Source organism: Ranitomeya variabilis, chromosome 4 (genome assembly GCF_051348905.1).
Source record: "Ranitomeya variabilis isolate aRanVar5 chromosome 4, aRanVar5.hap1, whole genome shotgun sequence".
In the NCBI taxonomy this organism is placed as follows: domain Eukaryota; kingdom Metazoa; phylum Chordata; class Amphibia; order Anura; family Dendrobatidae; genus Ranitomeya; species Ranitomeya variabilis.
The window spans coordinates 724,922,732-724,945,095 of record NC_135235.1 but is presented as its reverse complement, the minus strand read 5'-3'; the positions used below and the strand labels follow the sequence as shown (position 1 = coordinate 724,945,095).

The 22,364-nt window shown below is 45.0% G+C and overlaps 1 protein-coding gene across 2 annotated transcripts in view; it reads right to left on the bottom strand.

Moving 5' to 3' along the window:
* Positions 1–296: 296 nt before the first annotated feature.
* LOC143766684 (uncharacterized) overlaps positions 297–22,364 on the bottom strand; it is a 37,947-nt gene continuing 15,879 nt past the window's right edge. For both annotated transcript variants that reach the window (XM_077254539.1, XM_077254537.1), the window contains exon 7: positions 297–3,084. In XM_077254539.1, the coding sequence (XP_077110654.1) occupies positions 1,307–3,084 (1,778 nt within the window). In that variant the 3' untranslated portion in view covers positions 297–1,306. The remainder of the gene's footprint in view (positions 3,085–22,364) is intronic.

The following is a 22,364-nucleotide window of genomic DNA, read 5'->3' as shown; positions in this document are numbered from 1 at the left end:
GTTCTGACAGAGAACAGACGTATCGGCCAAAATCCTCAGAATAACTCAGTCTCTCAATATACAGAGTATCTATTTGCTAGTTAGAACCTGCATATGTTAAGTAATCTATATTTTTTATTATTGAAATACTAATATTTTACAGTGGCTTACCCTCCTTCTGGAGTGTGTCAATGACTGCCTCCTAGACATCTGTCCAGTGAGCAGTCTTCCTCATGATTGTGGAGCCTACTGAAACAGACTAAGGGACCTTTTTTGAACGTTTTGGAAGCCACTGCAGGTGTTTTTTTTCTAATTTACTGACATAATGACTTTTGGGTTTTCATTGGCTGTAGGATATAGTCATCAACAGAAATAAACGCTTGAGATAGATCACTCTGTGTTGTGAATTCCATTCTTGGGCTCCCTCCGGTGGTTGTGAATGGCACTTTTGTGAATTCTGCCCTTGGACTCCCTCCGGTGGTTTTAAGTGGAACTGCTGCTCCTTGGGTTTAGCATTAGCAGCTGCTTCCACTGATCGTCTCTCCTGGCTCTGCTATTTAACCTGGCTCTGGTCTTCAGTCAATGCCAGCTGTCAATGTTTCTGGGTTGGATTCAGATCTCTCCTTGGATTTCTCTGATGGCCTGTCCATTTCAGCAAAAGATACGTTCTTGCTAGTTCTTTTGGTTGTCCATTTGCTGTGGACTTAATCGCTCGGCTCATGTTATATTTTTTCTTGTCCAGCTTGTCAGTATGATATTTTCAGTCTAGCTGGAAGCTCTGGGAAAGCAGATTTGCCCTCCACACCGTGAGTCGGTGTGGAGATTATTTTTGTAAACTCTGCGTGGACTTTTAGTTTTTAATACTGACCGCACAGTATCCTTTCCTGTTCTGTCTATCTAGATTAGTAGTGGCCTCCTTTGCTAAAATCTGTTTTCATTTCTGTGTATGTCATTTCCCTCTCCATTCACAGTCAATATTTGTGGGGGGCTATCTTTCCTTTTGGGGATTTTCTCTGAGGCAAGATAGCTTTCTGTTTCCATCTTTAGGGGTAGTTAGTTCTCAGGCTGTGACGAGGTGTCTAGGGAGTGACAGGAACATCCCACGGCTACTTCTAGTGTTGGTGTTAGGATTAGGAACTGCGGTCAGTACAGATACCACCTCCTCAGAGCTCGTCCCATGTTGCTCCTTAACCACCAGGTCATAACAACTCTGTAATGAATCTAATATAAGAGTTTATTTTTTTGCATTGAAGAACTGAAATAAATTAACTTTTTGATAATATTCTAATTTAGTTAGAAGCACTTGTATGTGACTATGTAAAAACAATTATGAACTTAAAAAAAGCTTCTCCCCTGTGTGAATTCTTTGGTGGCTAGAAAGAGATGGTTTCTTCACAAAACATTTCCCACATTCTGAACAGGAAAAATGCTTCTCCCCTTTGTGGGTTTTCTGGTGGCAATCAAGATTCTCTTTCCTGGAAAAACATTTCCCACATTCTGAACAGGAAAAAGGCTTCTCCCCTGTGTGGGTTTTCTGGTGGCTAACAAGATTCGATTTCTGGTTAAAACATTTCCCACATTCTGAACAGGAAAAAAGCTTCTCCCCTGTGTGGGTTTTCTGGTGGCTAACAAGATTCGATTTCTGGTTAAAACATTTCCCACATTCTGAACAGGAAAAAGGCTTCTCCCCTGTGTGGGTTTTCTGGTGGCTATCAAGATTCTCTTTCCTGGAAAAACATTTCCCACATTCTGAACAGGAAAAAGGCTTCTTCCCTGTGTGGGTTTTCTGGTGGCTATCAAGATTCTCTTTCCTGGAAAAACATTTCCCACATTCTGAACAGGAAAAAGGCTTCTCCCCTGTGTGAGATCTATGATGTCTGACAAGAAATGCTTTATCTAGAAAAAATTTCCCACATTCTGAACAGGAAAAAGGCTTTTCCCCTGTGTGGGTTTTCTGGTGGCTAACAAGATTCCCTTTGTAGTTAAAACATTTCCCACATTCTGAACAGGAAAAAGGCTTCTCCCCTGTGTGGGTTTTCTGGTGGCTAACAAGATTCCCTTTGAGGTTAAAACATTTCCCACATTCGGGACAGGAAAAAGGCTTCTCCCCTGTGTGGGTTTTCTGGTGGCTAACAAGATTCGATTTCTGATTAAAACATTTCCCACATTCTGAACATGAAAAAGGCTTCTCTCCTGTGTGGATTTTCTGGTGGATAACAAGATTCGGTTTCCTGGTAAAACATTTCCCACATTCTGAACAGGAAAAAGGCTTCTCCCCTGTGTGAGATCTATGATGTCTGACAAGAAATGATTTATCTTGAAAACATTTCCCACATTCTGAACAGGAAAAAGGCTTTTCCCCTGTGTGGGTTTTCTGGTGGCTAACAAGATTCGCTTTGTGGTTAAAACATTTCCCACATTCTGAACAGGAAAAAGGCTTCTCCCCTGTGTGAGATCTATGATGTCTGACAAGAAATGATTTAGCTAGAAAACATTTCCCACATTCTGAACAGGAAAAAGGCTTCTCCCCTGTGTGAGATCTATGATGTCTGAGAAGACCTGATTTATCTAGAAAATGTTTCCCACATTCTGAACAGGAAAAAGGCTTCTCCCCTGTGTGGGTTTTCTGGTGGCTAACAAGATTTGGTTTGTGGTTAAAACATTTCCCACATTCTGAACAGGAAAAAGGCTTCTCTCCTGTGTGAGTTTTCTGGTGGATAACAAGATTCGCTTTCCTGGTAAAACATTTCCCACATTCTGAACAGGAAAAAGGCTTTTCCCCTGTGTGAGTTCTTTGGTGGGTAACAAGATCTGCTTTTCGAATAAAACATTTCCCACATTCTGAACATGAAAATGTCTTCATTGTTTTAGGAGCAGTTTGATTTTTAATGCTTATTTTGTGACTTTGATTTTCATTAGTACTAGGTAATGAATCAGAAGACAGGACCTGTTCCAAATGATCAGATGACAGATCTTTGCTGTGAAGGGATGATGGTATATTTGGAGTAATGGCATTCACTTCAATTGTATCCTGTGGGATCTCAAGATTATCTGATTTAAACATTGAAGATGTCGGCTGTCCTGCTGATCTCCTGGTACGGTCATCTGCCAAGAATAAAACCAATTATTATTTTAGAATAAAATATCCTTGAATTCTACATGAAAGAACATTTCTATTTAAACAGTCTGTAAAAATGGCAACTTATGCAAAATTACTGAATTATTCACCAAGACAATGACAGTTTATAGTTTACTAGACTGTGCTCAAAACCACATTAAGCATCCATGCTTTTGGCATTACTACAGTGAGAAGAAACCACTTATTTTACGGCATGTGTATCTCCTGGAGCACAATCTGGGCACTATGTGTTGGGTAATAACTTGGCATATTTGCAATTTTCACTTTCCAACATCCACTGCGCGTGCTAACATCTGGAAGCTGCAGTGCAGTCAAAATAGTCACTATTTCTATAGATTAATTTATTGAGGGTTATAATTTACAAAATGGAGTCACTTTATAAGGATTTCATCAGATCTGGTTTTCTGCAATTTTGTCATATTAGGGATGCTGCAAATGGTGTGCCCCATCTCCTCTGCGATCTGCTCCTGCAATGTCTGCTTCGGACACCAGACGCGGCTTACTAAATTCTGCAGGCGATGCTGGTAACAGAGGTGGGGTTGGAACCAGAAGCTCTTGGTGGTGCAGACTCTTCCCAGCCACTAAGATTAGGGTGCCTGGTATCTGTAGTACCATCCAGTCTGGCAGTATGGGTGTGTGTGCTATCAGCTGCAGTAATCTCTTCCCTGTTTTAGCCAATTGGAAAGCACCAAACATTTTTTAGTCAGATAAATTTGTATTAACGATAACAAGATTTACAACAGATCACCTGTTCATTCATACTCATTTTATGTTTTACTGTAAATTAACCCCCCGATGGAGACGATATCAGGAGCAAACAATAATTCGTCCATAGTTGACAATATCAAACAGAGTTCCAGTTTACCATAAGTTGTACTCTATAATACTATGTACTGGTATAACATTAATTAATCCTATCCAAACACGGATGTCATAATTTATGGAAGAAATTAAGCTTGTCCCTCCTGGTGTAAACGCTTTTCTCAAGCTCAGTTATGTGGCTCGTTTGAGCAATGAATTCACGTCTGGACGGAGGCTCCTCCCTAACCCATATTTTGCAATCAGTTTACTTGCAGCAAACGATAATCTTGCAATTACAATTTTAGTTGTACTGTCAGTTAATATTTCCTCCACATACGCTAATATACATATCAATGGATCCCTAGGAATAACGTACCCATACACCACTACAATACAGTTCAACACTACAATCCAATAGGAGGACAATCTGGGACAATGCCAAAGCACATGCAATATGTCCGTCTGAGATCGCGAACACCTTGGACAATCAGAGTTGGACTTCAAAAGCACCACACCTTACTACAGCTTGAAGCATATTGCCGGAATCTGCCAGATACAGCCTTGATCTCCTCTAGTTCAGTCCTCTGTGCTCAGCTCCCGGCTTGTGTATTTGTTTCCTGTTGTGACCCCGGCCTGTTTACTGACTACTCCTATGTCTCCTGAGTTAGTATTTTCTCTGGCCTCCTGGTTCTGACAAGGTTATCTGTCTATTCTTCTTCCCATCTTACTCCACAGAACAGTAGGTAACACTGGGCTTCAAGCCTAAGGCTATGTTCACATTGCGTTAGGGCAATCCGTTTAGCGCTAGCGGATTGCGCTAACGCAATGTATTTTTCGGGGCCGCGTTAACGTCCCCGCTCTCGCAGATCCCCGATCTGCGAGAGCGGGGAACGGACCTCGGGCGCGCCGCGGACGCTGCAAGCAGCGTCCGCGGCGCGTCACAAAAGAACGGCACATCGCTACGGCGAGCCGAAAAAGGCACGCGCTAGCGGCGAAATTTACATTGCTGTCAATGGGCGTGCTAACGGACCCGTTGCACGGCGTTAATTGCGACAATTTCGCCGTGCAACGCTGTCCGTTAGCGATCACCCACTAACGCAATGTGAACCTAGCCTTAGGGTCTCTGTGTAAGTCCAAATCCATGTAGAGGGGTTAAAGAAGTTAAAGGGTAATCGGCAAAACTGTGACTATAGACAATTACACATCTACTGAAATGATCAAGCTGAACAATCATCCTCAGGAAAAAAAGAAGAGTAGTGGTGAAACTTTTCTGGAGTAATTGGAGTATGGGACTCGGTGGCTCTAAGCAATATACCGTATTTTTCGGACTATAGGACGCACCGGACTATAAGGCGCACCCAGGTTTTAGAGGTGGAAAATAGGGGAAAAAATATTTGAAGCAAAAAAATGGTAAAATATTTAATAACATACCGTATATACTCGAGTATAAGCCGAGATTTTCAGCCCAAATTTTTGGGCTGAAAGTGCCCCTCTCGGCTTATACTCGAGTCATGATCGGTGGTGGGGTCGGCGGGTGAGCAGTCATATACTTACCTGCTTCCGGGGCTCCTGGCGCTCCCCCTGCCCGTCCCACGGTCTCCGGGTGCCGCAGCCTCTTCCCCTGAGCGGTCACGTGGGACCGCTCATTAGAGAAATGAATAGGTTGCTCCACCTCCCATAGGGGCGGAGCCGCATAATTCATTTCTCTAATCAGCGGTGCCGGTGACCGCTGACAGAGGAAGAGGCTGCGGCACCTAAGACCAGCTGTCCGGGGGAAGGAGCGGGACGCCGGGAGCAGGTAAGTATCGCATATTCACCTGTCCTCGTTCCACACGCCGGGCGCCGCGCCATCTTCCCGGCGTCTCTCCGCACTGACTGTTCAGGTCAGAGGGCGCGATGACGCATATAGTGTGCGCGCCGCCCTCTGCCTGATCAGTCAGTGCGGAGAGACCCTGGGAAGATGGCGCCGAGGAGCTGCAAGCAAGACAGGTGAGTATGTTTTTTTTTTTTTTTATTGCAGCAGCAGCAATGGCACAGATTTATGTGGAGCATCTATGGGGCAATGGTGCAGAGCACTATATGGCAGAGCTATGGGGCAACGGTGCAGAGCACTATATATATGGCACAGCTATGGGGCAACAGTGCAGAGCACTATATGGCACAGCTATGGGGCAACAGTGCAGAGCACTATATGGCACAGCTATGGGGCAACGGTGCAGAGCACTATATGGCACAGCTATGGGGCAACGGTGTAGAGCACTATATGGCACAGCTATGGGGCAACGGTGCAGAGCACTATATGGCACAGCTATGGGGCAACGGTGCAGAGCACTATATGGCACAGCTATCTATGGGGCAACGGTGCAGAGCACTATATGGCACAGCTATGGGGCAACGGTGCAGAGCATTATATATATGGCACAGCTATGGGGCAACGGTGCAGAGCACTATATGGCACAGCTATGGGGCAACGGTGCAGAGCACTATATGGCACAGCTATGGGGCAACGGTGCAGAGCACTATATGGCACAGCTATGGGGCAACGGTGCAGAGCACTATATGGCACAGCTATGGGGCAACGGTGCAGAGCACTATATGGCACAGCTATGGGGCAACGGTGCAGAGCACTATATGGCACAGCTATGGGGCAACGGTGCAGAGCACTATATGGCACAGCTATGGGGCAACGGTGCAGAGCATTATATATATGGCACAGCTATGGGGCAACGGTGCAGAGCATTATATATATGGCACAGCTTTATGTGGAGTATCTATGGGGCAACGGTGCAGAGCATTGTATATGGCACAGCTTTCTATGGAGCATCTATGGGGCCATAATGAACGGTGCAGAGCATTATATATGGCACAGCTTTATGTGGAGCATCTATGGGGCCATAATGAATGGTATGGAGTATCTATTTTTAATTTTGAAATTCACCGGTACCTGCTGCATTTTCCACCCTAGGCTTATACTCGAGTCAATAAGTTTTCCCAGTTTTTTGTGGCAAAATTAGGGGGGTCGGCTTATACTCGGGTCGGTTTATACTCAAGTATATACGGTACTATTATATGTGGTGTTATTATATATAATAGTATGTTATTATGTTGGAAGCTGCGGGACCAGTGTGGTGTCTGTGAAGTACTATATGAAGATGCTGGAGGGTGAGTATAAGGATGGGGGGACAAGGCTTATATTGAAAGCACCACTCCAGCACTGCAAAATAACACTGGAGTGCAGCTTTAAAATCCCATGGGAGAACTATAACTCCCAGCATGTCCTGCAGATCCTATGACATGCTGGGAGTTATAGTTCACTAAAGGAGGGGCAGAGTGCTTTATTGTGTTTTGTAGACTAACCTCTTAATTGTGGCAGCCAGCCACACTGTGGTGAGGTAAAAGCATCCCATGACTGCACACACAGAGCCCTCCCTCTTGTTGCTGTTATGATCCCTAGTGGCTGAGGATCACAAATAGATCAGCAAGTGACCAAACTAAGGACGAGCTCTAGGGAGATGGTAACTGGACTGATTGCAAATCTGAACCTATCCAAAACAACTAGAGGTAGCCGGTGAACGTGCCTAAAAAATTCCTAGACGTCTCGATCCAGCCTGAGGAACTAGCTACCCCTAAAGAGAAAGAAAGACCTTGCTTGCCTCCAGAGAAATAATCCCCAAAGATATAGAAGCCCCCAACAAATATTAACGGTGAGGTAAGAAGAAGGCACATACATAGGGATGAAATCAGATTCAGCAAAAGAGGCCCACTAGTACTAGAAAGCAGAAAATAGAGCAGGGGTCTATGCGATCAATAAAAAACCCTTACAAAATATCCATCCTGAGATTTCAAGAACCCACACACCAACTAACGGTGTGTGGGGAGAAACTCAGCCCACTAGAGCAACCAGCAAGCGAGGGAATTACATTTTAGCAAGCTGGAACAGAAAACATGATAAACACTGCTGATCAAAAAATGAGCAAACAAAACTTAGCTTATCCTGGATGGACTGGGAGCAAGGTAGTCAGAAGGAATCTGAGTAGCACTGATTACATCGACAGCCGGCAACAAGTGGAAGTAAAACAGAGCTATATAGGAACCTCCCAGAGGATAACGAACCAGCTGATAGCCAGAGACCAGCAGGATAACAGACAAAGCCACCAGGGGGAGCCCAAAGCAAAAGTCACACCATACCACCAGTGACCACAAGAGGGAGCCTGAACACAGAGTTCACAACAGTACCCCCCCCCTTGAGGAGGGGTCACCGAACCCTCATGAAAACCACCAGGGCGATCAGGATGAGCCACATGGAAGGCACGAACCAAATTGGCTGCATGAACATCAGAGGCGACAACCCAAGAATTATCCTCCTGACCATAGCCCTTCCATTTAACCAAATACTGGAGCCTCCGTCTAGAAATACGAGAATCCAAGATCTTCTCCACCACGTATTCCAATTCTCCCTCAACCAGCACCGGGGCAGGAGGCTCAACCGGAGGAACCACAGGCACCACATACCTCCGCAACAACGAGCGATGGAACACATTATGAATAGCAAATGATGCTGGGAGGTCCAGACGAAATGACACAGGGCCAAGGACTTCCAGAATCTTATAAGGACCGATAAACCGAGGCTTGAACTTAGGAGAGGAGACCTTCATAGGAACGAAGCGAGAAGACAACCACACCAAGTCCCCAACGCGAAGTCGGGGACCCACACAGCGACGGCAAAGAGCTGAGCCTTCTCTTGCGACAGCTTCAAATTGTCCACCACATGATTCCAAATCTGATACAACCTATCAACCACAACATCCACTCCAGGACAGTCAGAAGGCTCCACCTGACCCGAGGAAAAACGAGGGTGAAACCCCGAATTACAAAAGAAATGAGAAACCAAAGTAGCAGAACTAGCCCGATTATTAAGGGCAAACTCGGCCAACGGCAAAAAAGTAACCCAGTCGTCCTGATCAGCAGAAACAAAACATCTTAAATAAGTCTCCAAGGTCTGATTAGTTCGCTCGGTTTGGCCATTCGTCTGAGGATGGAAGGCTGACGAAAAAGACAAATCAATGCCCAATTTAGCACAAAAGGTCCGCCAAAATCTAGACACAAACTGGGATCCTCTGTCAGAAACAATGTTCTCAGGAATCCCGTGCAAACGAACCACATTTTGAAAAAACAGTGGAACCAACTCGGAGGAGGAAGGCAACTTAGGCAAGGGCACCAAATGGACCATCTTAGAAAAATGATCACACACCACCCAGATGACAGACATTCTCTGAGAGACAGGGAGATCTGAAATAAAATCCATGGAAATGTGCGTCCAAGGCCTCTTCGGGACAGGCAAAGGTAACAGCAAACCACTGGCTCGAGAACAGCAAGGCTTAGCCCGAGCACAAATTCCACAAGACTGCACAAAGGAACGCACATCCCGCGACAAGGAAGGCCACCAAAAAGACCTGGCCACCAAGTCTCTGGTACCAAATATTCCAGGATGGCCCGCCAACACCGAAGAATGAACCTCGGAGATGACTCTGTTGGTCCATCTATCCGGGACAAACAGTCTCTCCGGTGGACAGCGATCAGGTCTATCCGCCTGAAACTCTTGCAGCACACGTCGCAAATCTGGGGAGATGGCAGACAAAATCACCCCTTCTCTAAGGATACCAGCCGGCTCTGAATCTCCAGGAGAGTCAGGCACAAAACTCCTAGAAAGAGCATCAGCCTTCACATTCTTCGAACCAGGCAGGTACGAAACCACGAAATCAAAACGAGAGAAAAACAACTACCAACGAGCCTGTCTGGGATTCAGCCGCTTGGCCGACTCGAGATAAATCAAATTCTTGTGATCAGTCAAGACCACCACACGATGCTTAGCTCCCTCGAGCCAATGTCGCCACTCCTCAAATGCCCACTTTATCGCCAACAACTCCCAATTACCTAGCAAATAGATAATGGCTGCACTCAAGTTTATTGTGATAAAGCAAGGAAATGTGCAATACATGAAATGTGAACAGCATAATGGCTTGTGAAATTTATGAAAAAACACATGAGATTTTTAGCACAAAATTTGGCCAAATGTTGTGAGCCCATTCACCAAACGTCAAGGTAATCTCAGATCGAATGGGTAACTAACCTGTCTGCCTAGTGTGAACACTTACCTATGGCTAATAAAATGGTAAAGCCTGTATTTATAGAGGAGGTTAGAACCAACTGTGTTTGGATGTAATTAAAATCACAGCATGGTGAAGGGCGGGGCGTTCAAGTCAGAAAAAGCAATACATAGTAAATATAGAAAAACTGACTGAACAGCCATCTAGTCTGAACTGGTGCATAACCAAAAAGTCTTACATAGCAAATAGATAATGGCTGCACTCAAGTTTATTGTGCTAAAGCAAGGAAATGTGCAATACATGAAATGTGAACAGCATAATGGCTTGTGAAATTTATGAAAAAACACATGAGATTTTTAGCACAAAATTTGGCCAAATGTTGTGAGCCCATTCACCAAACGTCAAGGTAATCTCAGATCGAATGGGTAACTAACCTGTCTGCTTAGTGTGAACACTTACCTATGGCTAATAAAATGGTAAAGCCTGTATTTATAGAGGAGGTTAGAACCAACTGTGTTTGGATGTAATTAAAATCACAGCATGGTGAAGGGCGGGGCGTTCAAGTCAGAAAAAGCAATACATAGTAAATATAGAAAAACTGACTGAACAGCCATCTAGTCTGAACTGGTGCATAACCAAAAAGTCTTACATAGCAAATAGATTACCGACATCATAATTCCGCTCGGCAGGCGAAAACTTTCTTGAAAAGAAAGCACATGGCTTCATCACAGAGTCATTGGAGCTTCTCTGCGACAAAACAGCTCCCGCTCCAATCTCGGAAGCATCAACCTCCACCTGGAAGGGAAGTGAGACATCTGGCTGACATAAGACCGGAGCCGAAGAAAACCAGCGCTTCAGCTCCCGAAAGGCCTCCACAGCCGCAGAGGACCAATTAGTAACATCAGAACCTTTCTTGGTCAAATCCGTCAAAGGCTTAACAACACCAGAAAAATTAGCTATGAAGCGACGGTAAAAATTAGCAAAACCCAAGAACTTCTGAAGACTCTTAACAGATGTAGGCTGCGTCCAGTCATGAATAGCCTGAACCTTGACTGGGTCCATCTCAATAGTAGAAGGAGAAAAAATGAAACCCAAAAAAGAAATCTTCTGGACTCCAAAAAGACATTTTGAGCCCTTCACAAATAAAGCATTGTCACGCAGGACCTGAAAGACCATCCTGACCTGCTTAACATGAGACTCCCAATCATCTGAAAAAACCAGAATATCATCCAGATACACAATCATAAACTTATCCAGATATTCACGGAAGATGTCGTGCATAAAGGACTGAAAGACTGAAGGAGCATTAGAAAGTCCAAAAGGCATCACCAGGTACTCAAAATGGCCTTCAGGCGTATTAAATGCAGTTTTCCATTCACCCTGTTTTATACGCACAAGGTTATACGCACCACGAAGATCTATCTTGGTGAACCAACTAGACCCCCTAATGCGAGCAAACAAATCAGTTAACAATGGCAAAAGATACTGAAATTTGACCGTGATTTTATTCAAAAGGCGATAATCAATACAAGGTCTCAGGGAACCATCCTTCTTAGCCACAAAAAAGAATCCCGCACCAAGAGGGGAAGAGGACGGGCGAATATGTCCCTTCTCCAAAGACTCCTTTATATAACTCCGCATGGCAGCATGCTCCGGCACAGATAAATTGAAAAGTCGTCCCTTAGGAAACTTACTACCAGGAATCAAATTTATAGCACAATCACAGTCCCTATGAGGGAGGTAGAGAATTGAGTTTGGGCTCCTCAAATACATCCTGGTAGTCTGACAAAAACGTAGGGACTTCAGAAGGAGTGGACGAAGCAATTGACACCACAGGAGCATCACCATGAATTCCCTGACAACCCCAACTTGACACAGACATAGCTTTCCAATCCAGGACTGGATTATGAGTCTGCAACCATGGTAGACCCAACACGACAACATCATGCAAATTATGCAATACAAGAAAGCGAATCACCTCCTGATGAACAGGAGTCATGCACATGGTCACTTGTGTCCAGTACTGAGGTCTATTCGTAGCCAATGGCGTAGAGTCAATTCCCCTTAGTGGAATAGGGAATTTTAAAGGCTCCAAATCAAAACCACAGCGCCTGGCAAATGACCAATCCATCAGACTCAGGGCAGCACCTGAATCTACAAAGGCATTAACCGGGTAAGATGACAGGGAACAAATCAGGGTAACAGACAAAATGAACTTAGGCTGTAAAGTACCAATGGTGACAGATTTATCAACCTTTTTTTTGTGCTTAGAGCATGCTGAGATAACATGAGCTGAGTCACCACAGAAAAGCACAACCCATTTTGCCGTCTATAATTTTGCCGTTCACTTCTGGTCAGAATTCTGTCACATTGCATAGATTCAGGTGTCTGTTCAGAAGACACCGCCAAATGGTGCACAGGTTTGCGCTCCCGCAACCGCCGGTCAATCTGAATGGCCAGAGTCATTGACTCATTCAGACCTGCAGGCGTAGGGAACCCCACCATGACATTCTTAATGGCTTCAGAAAGACCTTCTCTGAAATTTGCAGCCAGGGCACACTCATTCCACTGAGTAAGCACCGACCATTTCCGAAATTTCTGGCAGTACACCTCTGCTTCATCTTGCCCCTGCGAGAGGGCCAATAACACTTTTTCAGCCTGGTTCTCAAGATTAGGTTCCTCATAGAGCAATCCAAGGGCCAGAAAAAACGCATCCACACTAAGCAATGCAGGATCCCCTGGCGCCAATGCGAAGGCCCAATCTTGAGGGTCACCACGCAAAAAGGAAATAATAATCCTAACTTGCTGAACGGCATCACCAGAGGAACGAGGTTTCAAAGAAAGAAACAACTTACAATTGTTCTTAAAATTCAGGAACCTAGATCTATCTCCAGAAAACAACTCCGGAATAGGTATCCTAGGCTCAGACATAGGACTGTGAACAACAAAATCCTGAATACTTTGAACTCTAGCAGCAAGATGATCCAGACTGGAAGCCAAGCTCTGAACATCCATGTTAGCAGCTGAACTCAGAGCCACACCAAGATTAAGAGGAGGAGAGAAGCTAGCACAGCAGCTAGACACACGGCAACAACAAGAAAAAAAAAAAATTTCTCAAGGCTTCTTTTCTCCTGCTTCTGCCATGCAATTAACACTTTGCGGGCCGGCTGTACTGTTATGATCCCTAGTGGCTGAGGATCACAAATAGATCAGCAAATGACCAAACTAAGGACGAGCTCTAGGGAGATGGTAACTGGACTGATCGCAAATCTGAACCTATCCAAAACAACTAGAGGTAGCCGGTGAACGTGCCTAAAAAATTCCTAGACGTCTCGAGCCAGCCTGAGGAACTAGCTACCCCTAAAGAGAAAGAAAGACCTCGTTTGCCTCCAGAGAAATAATCCCCAAAGATATAGAAGCCCCCAACAAATATTAACGGTGAGGTAAGAAGAAGGCACATACATAGGGATGAAATCAGATTCAGCAAAAGAGGCCCACTAGTACTAGAAAGCAGAAAATAGAGCAGGGGTCTATGCGATCAATAAAAAACCCTTACAAAATATCCATCCTGAGATTTCAAGAACCCACACACCAACTAACGGTGTGTGGGGAGAAACTCAGCCCACTAGAGCAACCAGCAAGCGAGGGAATTACATTTTAGCAAGCTGGAACAGAAAACATGATAAACACTGCTGATCAAAAAATGAGCAAACAAAACTTAGCTTATCCTGGATGGACTGGGAGCAAGGTAGTCAGAAGGAATCTGAGTAGCACTGATTACATCGACAGCCGGCAACAAGTGGAAGTAAAACAGAGCTATATAGGAACCTCCCAGAGGATAACGAACCAGCTGATAGCCAGAGACCAGCAGGATAACAGACAAAGCCACCAGGGGGAGCCCAAAGCAAAAGTCACACCATACCACCAGTGACCACAAGAGGGAGCCTGAACACAGAGTTCACAACATGTTGCCTTTCCACAGCACAGGTAATGGAAGCCAGCAGATTCTAGTGTTGGAGTCTGAAGGGCCTGTGATGTCAAGAAGAGGGAAAGCTCTGAGCTGCCATGTGATGCTCCAGCCCGCCCACTTCTGACATCATCACAGGTCCTCCTTGTGCACACTGCACAGCACTCAGCTCCAGCCCAGGCAGGTATGCAGCGATCTCCTCTTCCCTGGCCCCTGCTGCCTCCTCCTCCCCCGGACACAGGGATCTCCCCAGCTGCTGCAGGAATCAGCGCTGAGGAAGCCATGTGTGTTGCTGCTTAAGTGCAGTATTCATTTGCGGGGAGTAGCTAATGAATATTCACTGCACTTAATCATCGGGACCACATGGTTTCCCCAGGGCTGATTCCTGGCAGTGGGGACATTTGTCTGCCTCCTGAAGTGGGATAACAGTGCGATCCCACTCACTGCTGCCCCCCTCCCCACATGCTACATCCGTACCATAAGACACACCCACACTTTCCTCCCAAATTTGGAGGAAAAAAAGTGCGTCTTATGGTTAGAAAAATACGGTAAACTTTCGGTATGGGACTTGGTGGCTATAAGCAATATAAACTATCGTAAGGACCAATATTTTCTGTCAGATAAATGTCAAGAAGAAATATTAGACATTTAAATAGAACTTTTTATAATAGTGCAGAGCTGAGGGATCTTAAATTTAGATCGTGCATTTGGTAACTGAAACCTTTTTCTAAACACTACCAGGGAGTTACAGACTCAGATAAGTGAGGCAGGCCGATCCCACCGCAATCAAACTATCATGCAGAATGAACATGTATCAAAAAAAAAAAAAAAGTTACATCCTCAACAACAACATATGTATGAGGGGAGAACTCCAACACTAAACTGGAGTTGCACTCATTTATGGTGGACTACTGCAGCTACTATGAGTCCTGACCAGAAGAGTAGAGAAAGTATTAGCGCCCCCATTTCAGGAGAGATTACTGCACAATCCGAATTAACGTATATACTCGAGTATAAGCCGACCCGAGTATAAGCCGAGACCCCTAATTTTGCCACAAAAAACTGGGAAAACTTAATGACTCGAGTATAAGCCTAGGGTGGAAAATGCAGCAGCTACTGGTAAATGTCAAAAATAAAAATAGATACCAATAAAAGTAAAATTAATTGAGACATCAGTAGGTTAAGTGTTTTTGAATATCCATATTGAATCAGGAGCCCCATATAATGCTCCATACAGTTCATGATGGGCCTCATAAGATGCTCCATACAAAATAAGCCCCATATAATGCTGCACCAATGCTGATTATGGCCCCATAAGATGCTCCATACAGTCATTTGCCCCATATAATGCTGCACAAATGCTGATTATGGCCCCATAAGATGCTCCATACAGTCATTTGCCCCATGTAATGCTCCATAAATGCTGATTATGGCCCGATAAGATGCTCCATAAAGTCATTTGCCCCATATGCTGTTGTTGCAATAAAAAAAAATAAAAAAAAATTACATACTCACCTCTCGTCGCTCTGGCCCCCGACACTTCCTATATTCACCTGCTCCGCGTTCCATCGCTGCCAGCTGCCGCTACATTCCACGTCCACTGCACTGACTGCTCAGGCAGAGGGCGGCGCACACTAATAGCGTCACCGCGCCCTCTGACCGGAGCATCAGTGCAGTGGACGGGGAACGTAGCGGCGGCTGGCGACGGTGGAACGGGGAGCAGGTGAATATCGCGCACTGCTTATACTCACCTGCTCCTGGCGCGGTCCCTGCTTCCCTGACGCTGGCAGCTTCTTCCTGTAGTGAGTGGTCACATGGTACCGCTCATTACAGTAATGAATATGCGGCTCCACCCCTATGGGAGTGGAGTCGGGTCCATATTCATTACTGTAATAAGCGGTACCATGTGACCGCTCACTACAGGAAGAAGCTGCCGGAGCCAGGGCGACCAGGGACACCGTGCCAGGAGCAGGCGAGTATGCTTAGACAGCTGCCACTCCACCTCCCCTGCCGACCCTGGGAATGACTTGAGTATAAGCTGAGAGGGTCAATTTCAGCCTAAAAAAATGGGCTGAAATTCTCGGCTTATACTCGAGTATATACAGTATTTAGGATTGAAAACATAATGGAATTTATGACGTGGAGTGAATCCATGAAACCAGGGCTTGAGCCATGCCAACACATCTCCTGCAGGGGTGAATAAATGTACAGTGGGTACAGAAAGTATTCAGACCCCTTTACATTTTTCACTCTTTGTTTCATTGCAGCCATTTGGTAAATTCAAAAAAGTTCATTTTTCTCATTAATGTGCACTCTGCACCCCATCTTGACTGAAAACAAATCAGAAATGTAGAAATTTTTGCAAATTTAATATAAAAGAAAAACTGAAGTATCACATGGTCATAAGTATTCAGACCCTTTGCTCAGACACTCATATATACCGTATTTTCCGGCGTATAAGACGACTTTTTAACCCCTGAAAATCTTCTTAAAAGTCGGGGGTCGTCTTATACGCCGGGAATCATCTTGTACGCCGGGTGTATATGGTGGGTGGGTGGGTGGGGGGGGGAGTGGTCCTGATGACGACGAGGGGGCGTCTCACAGGAAAGTGAGTATCCCCCATTAACTCATCGTAGCGCTGCAGCGTGGGGTCTCTGTGCTGGGAGCGGCGGCTGCTGTGCTGTGGGGCGGCGGCTCCTCTTCTGCAGTGTGGGGCCTCTGGTGCTGTGGGGCGGCGGCGGTGTATCTTCATGCAGTCGGGGCTCCTCCGGCATCTCCTTAAAGCCTGGACGACCCGCCGGCAACTCCATCGGTTCAATGCGGTGGCCTCCGGGAAAATGGCCGCTGCTCAGATTCAGATCTCGTGTCCCGAGATTTCGGGATGAGATCTGAATCTGAGCATGCGCAGCCCCCAGCGGCCATTTTCCCGGAGGCCACCGCATCGCACCTATTGAGCTGCGTCCGGGAAAATGGCCGCTGCTCAGATTCCGATCTCGTCTCCCGAGATCTCGGGACGAGATCTGAATCTGAGCAGCGGCCATTTTCCCGGAGGCCCCCGCATGGAGTTGCCGGCGGGGCCTCCAGGCTTTAAGGAGATGCCGGAGGAGCCCCGACTGCATAAAGATACGCCGCCGCCGCCACCCCACAGCACAGAGGCCCCACACTGCAGAAGAGGAGCCGCCGCACCACAGCACAGCAGCCGCCGCTCCCAGCACAGAGACCCCCACGCTTCAGCGCTACGATAAGGTAATGGGGGATACTCACTTTCCTGTGAGACACCCCCTCGTCGTCATCAGGATCACTCCCCCCCCCCCCCCCCAAAGGCACATATTCACCGGCCCTATAAGACGACATACGGTGTATAAGGAGACCCCCGACTTTTAAGAAGATTTTATATTTTAACTGGTAAAGTTGGGGGGTCGTCTTATACGCCCAGTCGTCTTATACGCCGGAAAATACGGTAAGTCCCTTGCTGTCCATTTCCTTGTGATCCTCCTTGAGATGGTTCTACGCCTTCATTGGAGGCCAGCTGGGTTTAATTAACCCCCAAAGCCTTTTTCAGTTTTGCGTTTTCGTTTTTCACTCCCCTTCTTCTCAGAGACATATCTTTTTTATTTTTCCATCAATATGGCCATGTGAGGACTTGTTTTTGCGGGACGACTTGTACTTTTGAATGCCACCATTGATTTTACCATGTTGTGTACTAGAAAACGGGAAAAAATTCCAAGTGCGGTGAAATTTAAAAAATAAAAGTGCAATCTCACACTTGTTATTTGTTTGGCTTTTTGCTATGTTCACTAAACTGACGGGCCATTATAATTCTCCGGATCATTACGAGTTCATACACAACAAACATGTCTAGGTTCTTTTTTTATCTACGTGGTGAAAAAAAACAAACAAAAAAAACTTTGTTAAAAAATAAAATTTGCGCCATTTTACCCGTAGTGTCTAATTTTTCGTGATCTCGGGTTGGGTGAGGGCTTATTTTTTGCGCGCCGAGCTGATGTTTTTAATGATACCATGTTGGTGCAGATACGATGTTTTGATCGCCCATTATTGCATTTTAATGCAATGTCACAGCGACCAAAAAAACATAATTCTGGCGTTTTGACTTTTTTCTTAGCAATCAATTAATCCTTTTTTTTTTTTTTTTATAGATCAGGCGATTGTGAACGCAGCGGCACCAAATATGTGTATGTTTGATTTTATTTTTATTGTTTTATTTTGAATGGGCGAAAGGGGGCTGATTAGAATTTTTATATTTTTTATATTTTTAAAAACTTTTTTTGTTATACTTTTGGCATGCTTCAATAGTCTCCATAGGAGACTAGAAGCTGCCACAACCCGATCGGCTCTGCTACATAGAGGCGATGTTCAGGTCATCTCTATGTAGCTAATTTACTCACTTGCTTTGAGTGCCGACCACTGGGTGGCTGACAGGAAGCCATCACTGATAACCACAGAGGTATCCAGGAGACCTCAGATTGTCACGCCAACACACCGGTGACCCGCGATCACCTGACGAGTTGTCACCGGTGTGCGTAATTACTTCGCGATTGCCAGAAGTGAAATTTAAATGCCACTTCAGAGTTTGACAGCGGCATTTAACTGGTTAATAGCCATGGGTGGATCTCGATTCTACCCGTGGCTACTGCGGGCACATGTCAGCTGTTCAAAACAGATGACATGTCCCCGCAAAGATGTGGGCTCACCACCGGAGCCCACATCAAAGGGAGGAAGTCTGACATCGGCATACTATTACGCCCGATGTCAGTAAGGGGTTAAACTGATAGGAATTGATTTGGAAAGGAACACACCTGTCTATATAAGACCTCATAGCTCACAGTGCATGTCAGACCAAATGAGAATCATGAGGTCAAAGGAACTGGCCAAGGAGCTCAGAGACAGAATTGTGGCAAGGCACAGATCTGGCCAAGGTTACAAAAGAATTTCTGCAGTACTTACTCAAGGTTCCTAAGAGCACAGTGGCCTCCATAATCTTTAAATGGAAGAAGTTTGCACCATCACAAGTCTTCCTAGACCTGGCCGTCTGCCAAATTGTGCAGTCGTGGGAGAAGAATCTTGGTGAGAGAGGTAAAGAAGAACCCCAAGATCAGTGTGGCTGAGCTCCACAGATGCAGTAGGCAGATGGGAGAAAGTCAACTATCACTGCAGCCATCCACCAGTCGGGCCTTTATGGCAGAGTGGCCCTGAAGCAAGAGTTTGCTAAAAAACACATGAAGGACTCCCAGACTATGAGAAATAAGATTCTCTGGTCTGATGAGACAAAGATGGACCTTTTTAGTGATAATTCTAAGCGGTATGTGTGGAGAAAACCAGTGTAATAATTATATGGGTACTACGGAATCTGATAGCATGGGATAAAGCCAGTCTGAGAACAAAGTTGCAGCAAAAGATGTATTTACTCAAAAACAGAAATGTAAACAGAACTAACAGATATTTCTGCAGTTGTAACGAGGTCCTCAGCTCTATATAGAAAATAGCCAACAGGATAGCAAACAAAACATAGTACAGATATTCCTGCAATTGTAACGAGGTCCTCAGCTCTATATAGAAAATCACAGCAAACTGAGTAGCGAGGCGCGACCGCTAATGTGAACCAGTCCAGCGAGGAAATGATGTGGAAGCAAACAAGACACTTGAACGAGGAAGTCCAATAAGGTTATAGTGCAAATGCACACAGTATTTAAATGATGAAGTCCAGCAACACTTGCTCATACGTGTGCACAGTTCTTGTTAGTAGGAGTCCAATAGTTCACAGATGATGCGTCATGTGACTGACGTCATAGAAAAGAGAGGACGAGGGGAGAAAGAGGGAGAGAGCCATCTAAGCGTAGTAGATGAGTAGAACTTTCTTGGAGAGAAAACACAGCTTGAATTTTGCTCACCTGGCGTGGTTGTGCAAAGAGGCACAACACTGGGAAAAGTTTTGTACACAAAGGAGATCCTTCCACTGGTGTGCTGCACTTCGCAGCAGTTCCAGAGGCGAGAGGTAGCTGAATGAGGTGAGGCAGACCACCGAGTAGTGAGCAGCAGAAGCAGGGAGTTAACCAGCAAACAGGCAGATGCTCCGGAGCCAGCAGCACAAAATATTCAGGCACAGGTGAACACAAGACAGGGAATTAAATGATCAGGACAGACAGAAAGTTCCATGACAGAGCGAGATCCAAGACTCCATCTTGGATCAGGGCAAACAGACACCAGGAAAGTCTGGAATCCTTACAACCAGGCACTGCTCATCACCTGCCCAATACAATCCCAACAGTGAAACATGATGGTGGCAGCATCATGTTATGGGGGTGTTTTTCAGCTGCAGAGACAGGACGACTGGTTGTCATTGAAGGAAACATGAATGCGGCCAAGTGCAGAGATATCCTGGATGAAAACCACTTTCAGAGTGCTCTGGACCTCAGACTTGGCCGAAGGTTCACCTTCCAACAAGACATTGACCCTAAGCATACAGATAAGATAACAGAGGAGTGGCTTCAGAACACCTCTGTGACCATTCTTGACTGGCCCAGCCAGAGCCCTGACCTAAACCCAATTGAGCATCTCTGGAGAGACCTGAAAATGGCTGTCCACCAACGTTCACCATCCCAACTGACCATACTGGAGAGGATCTGCAAGGAAGAATGGCCGAGGATCCCCAAATCCAGGTGTGAAAAACTTGTTGCATCATTCCCAAGAAGACTCATGGCTGTACTAGCTCTAAAGGTGCTTCTACTCAATACTGAGCAAAGGGTCTGAATACTTATGACCATGTGATATTTCAGTTTTTCTTTTTAATAAATTTGCAAAAATTACTACATTCCTGTTTTTTTCAGTCAAGATGGGGTGCAGAGTGTACATTAATGCGAAAAAAATGAACTTTTTTGAATTTACCAAATAGCTGCAATGAAACAGAGTGAAAAATGTAAAGGGGTCTGAATACTTTCTGTACCCACTGTACATTTATTCACGCCTGCGGGAGATGTTGGCATGGCTCTAGCCCTGGTTTCATGGATTCACTCCATGTCATAAATTACATTATGTTTTCAATCCTAAGGAATTCAGATTGTGCAGTAATCTCTCCTGAAATGGGAGCGCTAATACTTTCTCTACGCTACTTTCCGTACCCACTGTATATTACAGCCATCAGCCACATACAACTTAGAGATACATCATGGCGCAGGTGCACTAATTATTATGTAGTTTATCACAATCCTGTCTGAAGTTAGTCGGTTTTATAAGTAATTGTAAAATCAGGATAAAGGGAAACTCTGTTATTGTACAGAAATTCACACTTGGCCTCACTGCACATTTACTGTTGTCAATCATAAAAGTGAAGTTTGGCCAGAAAGACTGGACCTGGTCTTGTAGGGACCATATGAGCACATTCAGCAGCACAGAAGGGGGAGAAGGTAGATTCATCCAATATCAGGGATCTAAAAATGACCCAAGTGATCCATAATAGGATGACCAGCCAGAGACATAATATTAGGAAAGGTGTGATCTGTCTGTTTAGACATTTTGTTTTAGAATATGAACGGGATCCCACCAGATTAAGACTCATTATATTAGAACAAATATCAGAACATGTGTCTAATAGATCCCAAAGACTTGAGTAGAGAATCCTATTGGATTTTTAAACTTTCCACACTTAAACCGGAGGATTTTCCATGTTCGTATATTTTTCTTTATGTGGATTTTATTGTGCATACAATAAGTATTTTACATCTATTTGTATTGTTTTGTATACGAAGAAAGGTTTCTATACAAAAAACTGCACCATGGCGCGGTTTAATTAATGAATTAAGCAACTGGATCAGTGACGCCGTTCTGGAGGATGTAAAACCTCCACAATGTATCATTTGTATATGCCTGAGGAAGGAGCTGGTTCACATCGGAAATGGGTAGAATATTAAAATGAAAAGTTTGTTGTTGTTTTTTTAACGTTCATTTGTTTTGATGCCCAACTTTATGGCTCAGCACTTGGCAGCGCTTTTCTAAGCCCTGATTTTTTTCCTTCTTCCCACATCAGGGATTTTGGAAGCCAACAGCATCATTACCCTCCATTTTCTCTAAAAGGCTCATCATAATATTTTTCTAACTTGTCAGCACATTCTACGTACGCTGCCATTTGCCTTTGTAGTTTACGGATCTGGGCAGGTAACGGTCAGAGTCTTCTAATCTCAGGGGGTAGTTGGATCCTCCAGGTTGTACGTTCCATAGAAAAGGGCTTTCAATGCCCAAAGCCACTTGGACAGTTTTGGATGGAGGAGAATGTTGTGGTCTAGAGGCAAAATGGTGATCACACGATTGTGATACGTTGGACCCCACCACCGATAAAGTAGCCACAGCCGGAGACTGA